The sequence below is a fragment of the Cibotium barometz genome, chromosome 9, assembly GCF_041138505.1.
Source record: "Cibotium barometz isolate CiBa-2024 chromosome 9, ASM4113850v1, whole genome shotgun sequence".
NCBI classification, from domain to species: Eukaryota; Viridiplantae; Streptophyta; class Polypodiopsida; order Cyatheales; family Cibotiaceae; genus Cibotium; species Cibotium barometz.
The window spans coordinates 31124989-31133051 of record NC_141054.1 but is presented as its reverse complement, the minus strand read 5'-3'; the positions used below and the strand labels follow the sequence as shown (position 1 = coordinate 31133051).

Below are 8063 nucleotides of genomic sequence, written 5' to 3'. Positions count from 1 at the left end.
ATTATGGAGAGAATAGGGGTCATTTGAATTGATTCCTCACTACTTAAAAACTCATAGATTCTCCGACCTACTGGCTTATACTTGGAGCCTATTTAAGGAGATGATTGTGGAGAGACTAGGGGTCATTTTGAATTGATTCCTCACTACTTAAAAACTCATGGATTCTTTCTCAGACCTACTGGCTTGTACTTGGAGCCTATTTAAGGCCATGACTCAATTAATGAAATAATATTTCTTATGCTATTCATTTGAGTCATTAATCTTAATCATTTCTAATTAGTGTTACTAATTTTTCTTAGTGTGCTTTTACCATGATTAACCACCATATCTAATATTTATTTCTATGCACCCAAAGATATCTTACAACATCACAACCCAAAAGAAGTATCATACCTTGATCCAAGTCTTATTAGTAGATAATTAAGCCCATCATTAGTCACTAACTAGATTTTTCCTCTTAGCAAAAATACCCTTCTTTGCAAATCAGTTGATATTTTCCTTCTCTAAGGCATTCTACTTCAAACCAACCACATAGGCCTCTTGGTACCCAAAACTAAGAGGTCCAAAAGAACAAGAGATATGGTGTTATGATGATGAGGTTCACTCATACATGCACCTAAATTGTAATATCACACACATTCCTAACATTTATGCGTATGGATTGTGGAGGTAAGAACAAACATTACAAACGTAGAAGTGAACACCTTAGTCAACGAAGGTTTCAAATTGCAAACAAAGAATCAATCCTATGAGAGTTGAAATGATGCACATCAAGGAGGTGCATCAACACCAAACCAATCATGAGCCTCCCTTGTACACCATAATATGAAGATCAACAAAGGGGAGGCACATAATATCCTAAGAGGCTAAGAAGAATAAAGAGAAACTAGTATCAAAGATCACCTCTAAATTATACTCTCAAGGAAAAATTAAACTAGTATCAAAGAAGAAGAAGAAGAGGGGTCCGTAATGCAAGAAAATAATAGATTTTTACACATGCTTGTAAGATAAAGTTTGTCTTGTTCATGTACATGCCAAGCTTCTATGTTTATATACATGCTAAGCTTCTCTATTCATGTATATGCCAAGCTTCTCTGCTCAAAAAATCTTAGAGAGACTAGCTTCTTTTTGTTTAAAAAATCTTAGAAACTAGTATCAAAGATCACCTCTAAATTATACTCTCAAGGAAAAATCCTTACTTTAAGATGAGAAGGCTAAATAAAGTTTATCTTATTCATGTACATGCCACACTTCTTTGTTTAAAAAATCTTAGAAACTAGTGTTACATCACCTCTAAATTACACTCTTGGGAAAAAATCCTAACTTTAAGATGAGAAGCCTAAGATTGATCAATCATATCATATTATAAAATAAATTTAAGTAACAAATCCCTTTACTTCCATAAATGGGATTGGAACAAAAAAGAATTATATAAAATCCATGAAATAATGCCAATTGAGCATGAATTATTAGCTCTAAATTGTGGTGTGATTCTAAATTAGACACATTGATGGGAATGCAATTATCTTATTGTGGATTGATCTTGAGTTTTGTCTACCTATAATCAAGAGGTGTACCAGATACTCATTATATAACATGTTCATTTGATTTATTCTTTTCAAAGGGTAGAAGTATGAATGCGCCTTCACACATTGAATGCCAACGTGTGATAGCCAGCAGCAAGAATAGCACCAACAATTGGGCCAAGCCAAAATATCCATTGTTGTGAAGAAAATTAAGATATTGTTAGTCAGAATAAAATATATTAGGTCATAAAGTTTTAACATAACAAGGGTGAGAAAATGGCATTTTGAATATCCATAAATAAAATTACACTTTATAATTAGGAGCATTTTAAGAAATCTAGTCATGTAATACAAAGTATTTTATGACTTTAGGGTACCTAGATTATTCTATCACAATATGCACTCATAACATCAATCCAAATGCATGGTATTTCATAATCTACTTTTATACATAAATCAAATTTCATATTCATATATGAGATGTGTATAATCCCACAAAGATAAATGCATGAGTATAAAAGTTTCTAAAATGGTACGACAATTGTACTAGTTGATGCCAAGTGAATTTATGTCCATACATTACGGCAGTGCCAAAGCTTTGAGCTGGGTTAATGCTTATGCCAGTGATGGGAATGGTTGCCAAGTGAGCAATAAATACAGAAAATCCAATTGATAGAGGCGCTAGAATCTACAAAAGGAAATGCCAACCACATGATATTGACATTTTTAGTAACATCTAAAAATTTAAAGATATTGTTTAAGTGTCTCAAATTACATGTGTAGTAATGAGAACATACATAACTTGTAATAATGATGACAAACAAAAAAAGACTATGTGTTGGAACTAAATACCATGCTTGTGAACATTTTTAATAACATCTAAAAATTTAAATATATCCTTTGAGTGTCTTAAATTATATGTAGTAATGAGAACATACATAAAAATTCTATGTGTAATAACGAGGACAAAAAAAGAAAAGAAAAAGAATATGTGTGCTAGAATTATAGATATGCCCGTGAACATTTCTACATCACTATCCCACATAGACCACATCCTTTAATATTGATAAGGAAACATATCACATCTTGGATACTTTATCACATCTTGGATACTTTATGAAAGTTTTTGCACTTACAACATGTGATTTATTAAAATTCTAAGCTCCTTGCAAACAAATACGTGGTTTTCCATACAAAATAGCAACATATAAAGCAAAGAAGTTCAAATACATGCTTTTCCATATACATAGCAACACATAAAGCAAAGAAGTTCAAATACTAAAAGATATGAACTATAGCATATAACGTTACCTTTTTATCTAGCCTAAAGAGTATCCATACTTGAAAATTACCTTTTATCTAGCTTAAGAAAGTATTAATACTTGAAAATTACATTTTATTTAGCATTGAAATTACCTTTCATATTATAGCTTGACTAGAGCAATACAATTAAACAATCATTTAGTAATGTAAGAGATTAAAAGGCTTTAAAGACAATGTATGTCAATCATTCTCAATCAAATCAATCAATAACTAGCAAATGACCCACACATTGTTAATTAATTAAAGCAGCTTATGTCACACATATGCTGACATTTGTACATAGCATGCATGTGTGCTTGTGTACACACAATTACACAAATATAAGTTCATAAAATGTTCTCATAGCAAGCGTGTATATGTCCACATGTGTACGCACACTTACATACATGTACATACACCGCATATGATACATGCACACATACTATTGTGTGTACAGATATACATATACATGCACACATACTATTGCGTGTAATACACCACATACGAGGGTACACATACAATTATGTGTACAATGTACAATTGCATACTAAGATTCCAAAATAAGAACCTAGGACCTAGGATTAAGAGATGCACTCTCTAGTCACTAGGCTATGGGGCCACTGGGTGGCCCCATCCCCAATTTTAAATTTTATATAAGTTTATAGTACTTTAACATGTGCCCATTCGAACGAAAGCACCTCGAAGACAGCTTTCCTCTGGCCATTATAAAGGGCATTTATGATAACTCAAAAACACAAGTACATGGGTGGGGACAATTATAGCCAAGTGGATAAGGTGGCACTTTTTGCTCACCTTCTTCCCCTAAATGCACAAAAGGTGGGGACAATAGCCAAGTGGATAAGGTGGCACTCTTTCTCCAGATTTAGTTTTTGCCCACCCCAAAAGCCCAATTTTGAGGGGGCTCTCTAAGGCTATGACACATTGAAAACTGCACACACATTGCATCCAAATGTCTCCCCCTCACTACACAAAGGGGTGAAAGAATATAGCGTGTGTGTGTGTCATACTCCTCAGGGGAAAGAATTTAGCACACGCACACACGCAAATGGAATATAAGGTAATGTACTCACTGGTATGTGGGCATCATGGAATTTGTGATGAGCATCGGTTGCTGCTAAGTACGTGTAGACAAGAAGGAAGGTTCCCAAGAGCTCAGCGACAAAGGCTGCTGCCTTTGAATAACCAGGTTGCACATGGTTGGCAGCACCTCCAAAGGCATCATAGTATGTTTCTTGCAACGCTTTCACTATTCCAGCCCCACATATTACACCCAAGCATTGAGCTATTATATACAAAAATGCCCTAGGTAGTGTAATCCTTCTTGCAATCAATAGACCAACTGACACTGCAGGGTTTATGTGCCCACCTGTCATACCACAAATAATCACACTTGATTAGAATCATAGATATATAGCCTTAACTAGCTTATAATTAGAGTTGGTGACATACCTTTAGCTCAATCAGCACCATTACTAAGCATGAGCCTATGCCATGACCTAGCGTCAATTAGCTTGCGCGAATTGTGTTAAGCTATTTAGACAATTAATTATTTTAAAATGTAATATAGCTATCACTAATTAGGAAACAATATTGATGATCATGTTAAAGAGATTACCAACTAGGTTCTTAAAACCGATACCATTGAGCTTACACATGATTAAGGATCCAATTAGAAGCTTGATAACCATAGCTGCTTGAAAATAGTGGACCGTGAGTAGTTGGGAACATGCCTAAGGGGATGCCTATAGGGTAAGAAATAAACCATCCACCAGAAACCTAATAGTGAGGTGATGGTCGTTGAGGAATGGGTAGCTCAAAATACGAGGTAATACTACTAAATAGCTAGATTAGTGATGAGTAATAATTGATATTTAATGATGACACAGTTGTAGTTAACTATAGTAAGTGGTACTAATGGCTTGCAAATTAACAATGTGATAGCCAAGGAGTAAGGTTGAGAGGTGATGATTGATGGGTAAGTGATATCATAGCCAAGAATGCATGTGCAAGGGGTGAGATTAACTGGACGAGGAATGGACAATGATGTGCTAAGTGGAGTTAATGTAGGCTTTAGTGAAACCATATGTAGCCAATAATGCAGGTGATAGGGATAAGATTAAGTGGACTTAATGATGTGTTAAGCGGAGTTAATGATCTGGTGCAGTTGTAGATGAGAGAATAGATCCACGGTGTCTAAGCTAGCTTAGTGGCGATTAGGGTTAGCAGTAGTTAGGGTACCTGATATTCCCACCCTAATTGCCACTAAGCTAGCTTAGTGGCAATTAGGGTTAGCAGTAGTTAGGGTACCTGATATTCCCACCCTAATTGCCACTAAGCTAGCTTAGTGGCAATTAGGGTTAGCAGTAGTTAGGGTACCTGATATTCCTGCAGTGCAGAAGACGAGGACGAAGATGGCACCACCGAAAGCGAAGGCGACGCCCAGGGTGCCGACGCCGCCGCTGGTGGCAAGGGCGTTCTGGTGGCAATTAGGGTTAGCAGTAGTTAGGGTACCTGATATTCCCACCCTAATTGCCACTAAGCTAGCTTAGTGGCAATTAGGGTTAGCAGTAGTTAGGGTACCTGATATTCCTGCAGTGCAGAAGACGAGGACGAAGATGGCACCACCGAAAGCGAAGGCGACGCCCAGGGTGCCGACGCCGCCGCTGGTGGCAAGGGCGTTCTGGTGGGCGTTGCCGATCACCGTGCACACCACTATGTAGAGGAAGAGCAAGGTGGCAACGAACTCCGCAATCACAGCCCTCAACAAAGCTCCGCTCGTCAGCTCCGCCCGATCAAACATTGCCACCGGCTGTGGCGGAACGTATACGTGGCCGTGCCTCTCCATATCAACCTTATCCTGCAGCTCGTAATTCTGACGACGGGCTTACCCTAAATTCCCACCGTCGCGCCTGAATAATTACTTCAGAGACCACGTCGTTATCCCTAAGCTGGATCTGAAACACGCTTATCAATTAATCCATCGCGCCTGAATAATTACTTCAGAGACCGCGTCGTTATCCCTAAGCTGGATCTGAAACACGCTTATCAATTAATCCATCGTTACACCTATGCACGAACCTCTCGTTGCAGCAGTATTAGGGAGCTTGCAGGATGATCACAGTGCAGAAAGATTACATAGAAAAGAGCTTGCTAATAAACTACAGTAAATCGAGCCTAATTACCAAGAAAGAGCTTGGCAATTAAGTAGAGTTTAGCAAGATTGAAGAGCCCGCTTAAACAGGAATTAGGAGCTTGCTAAACTACAATTTAGCAAGATCAAAGGGGGAGCTCGACTGGAAAGCACATAAACATACCAAAGTGACAAAGTTGGTAATTGTGCCAATGAAATGAACACCAACCTTGCCTTTTTTATAGCTCACCCGAATCACCTTTTATGTAACCTTAGAGTTATGGTTGTTTACTAAAGTTTCCTTCTTGCCCTAAGCAAAGCCCCACCTTGGGGAAATTTTTCTCCTTATAGTCCTTCATTTTGCATTCAAGCAAAACCACCTTTTCACTATAATGGGATCTTTTTTTTAAGATACGCATAACGTAAAAAGATGGAAATCAATCTACCTTAGTGTACAAAACCAACAAATCAACTTCTCTAACTAGGAAGTGTGTCCCCCCCCCCCCCTTCTCTAGCCTTTATACTTTCCTTCTTAGCATTAAGATTTGATTGTAGAAAATCAAATCAACTTCACTAAGTGGCCACCCTTCTCTAGCCTTTATACTTCCCTTCTTAGCATTAAGTTTTGATTTCCTTCTTAGCCTTTATACTTTCCTTCTTAGCATTAAGATGTAGTTTCAAAGAAAATTTACCTCTACGCAATCCCCTCATCACACAATGATCCGCACAAATTGATGTGACAATCTTTTGATGATTATGAGGCTAGTGGGCCAGTTCTTCACTAATCTCATTGGGCATGATAATCAATTCCCATGTATATTTTTCACTAGCCTCATAATCGATTCTTAGCCTTTATACTTTTCTTCGTAGCATTAAGATGTACTTTCAAAGAAAATAAACATCTACGCAATCCCCTCATCACACAATGATCCGCACAAATTGATAACAATCTTTTGATGATTATGAGTCTAGTGTGCCATATCTTCACTAATCTCATTGGGCATAATACTCAATTCCCATGTATATTTTTCACTTGAAGGATAATTCTCATGCATTCCATGGTGTTAAAAAAATAGTTTAAGCTTTTGTATAATTTTGTCACATGTTCAGGAAGTGCAAGAGCTCAAACAATCAACAACTTTTGGTCAAAAACATTTTTAATTGTTATTTGGATCACATCTTCCTCCTCTAGGATCTCTCTTCGTATTGAGTAGCCTATAACCACCTGTAGGTGTTATGCAACCTGCAAAACATGAAGCTTCATTATTTCTTTAATTTGACCTCAACAAAATCAATGGTTTCCATGATTAACATACAAGACAAAACACAAAATAGAATAATGTCAATTGATAAGTTTTCAAGAAAAATGGCTCTACATTGAGAGTTATGTCCTTTCTCAACCCAAATTTCTTTTTGTGATTATATAACATTTTAAGACATGCATTACAAACTCCCACAACTCAAATTATTGAATTCTCATTAGAGTCTTCTGCCTTTTCATATGTTAAGTATACCTCAACTATGCCATGTTTAATTTTCCTTTCCATATTAAAAATAGTATCCATGCCATCACCAATTATTAAATGTTAAGGCATGAAATTTTTTAGCATGTATTTTATAAGATAGGTCTTAGCAGTATTCTAAACGTTAACTAAGCAAGAAATAAAAAATTCTTTAAAAATCCCTAATTTTCCTTATTGTAGCATATCAAGTATAGTACTCCACTTTTCCTTATCATAGCATATCAAGTACTAGACCCCACTTTTCCCCCTCATACTAGCACATCAAATCTTTTTCACCTCTCTCTCTCTCTCTCTCTCTCTCTCTCTCTAATGTTTCCTTTAAACAAATTTAAGTAGAAACTATGGAGAACCCTTCTTTGTATTACTTTATGATTGTTCACATTTGTATTACTTTATGATTGTTCACATTTGTATTACTTGCGATGCATTGAAGTGGCCACAAGTCTATTGAATTATAGGTGTAATAGGAAAACAAATGGAGGGACTCACATGTAAATTGATGTAGCTTCTCTTCATATCCTTAGTGTTAATACTAGATGAAAATTACCTAATGCTTATAAG

The 8063-nt window shown here is 36.5% G+C and overlaps 1 protein-coding gene across 1 annotated transcript; it reads right to left on the bottom strand.

Annotated features, from left to right (window-relative positions):
- Window positions 1-1645: 1645 nt before the first annotated feature.
- Window positions 1646-5739, bottom strand: LOC147635457 (putative aquaporin PIP2-8). Its single transcript, XM_086802272.1, has 4 exons — window positions 5430-5739; window positions 3920-4215; window positions 2083-2214; window positions 1646-1729 (listed from the first exon to the last, which is right to left on the bottom strand). Exons 1-4 carry the CDS (start codon window positions 5692-5694, stop codon window positions 1646-1648), a joined length of 777 nt encoding a protein of 258 aa, XP_086658398.1. The 5' UTR covers window positions 5695-5739.
- Between the last annotated feature and the right edge of the window lie 2324 nt (window positions 5740-8063).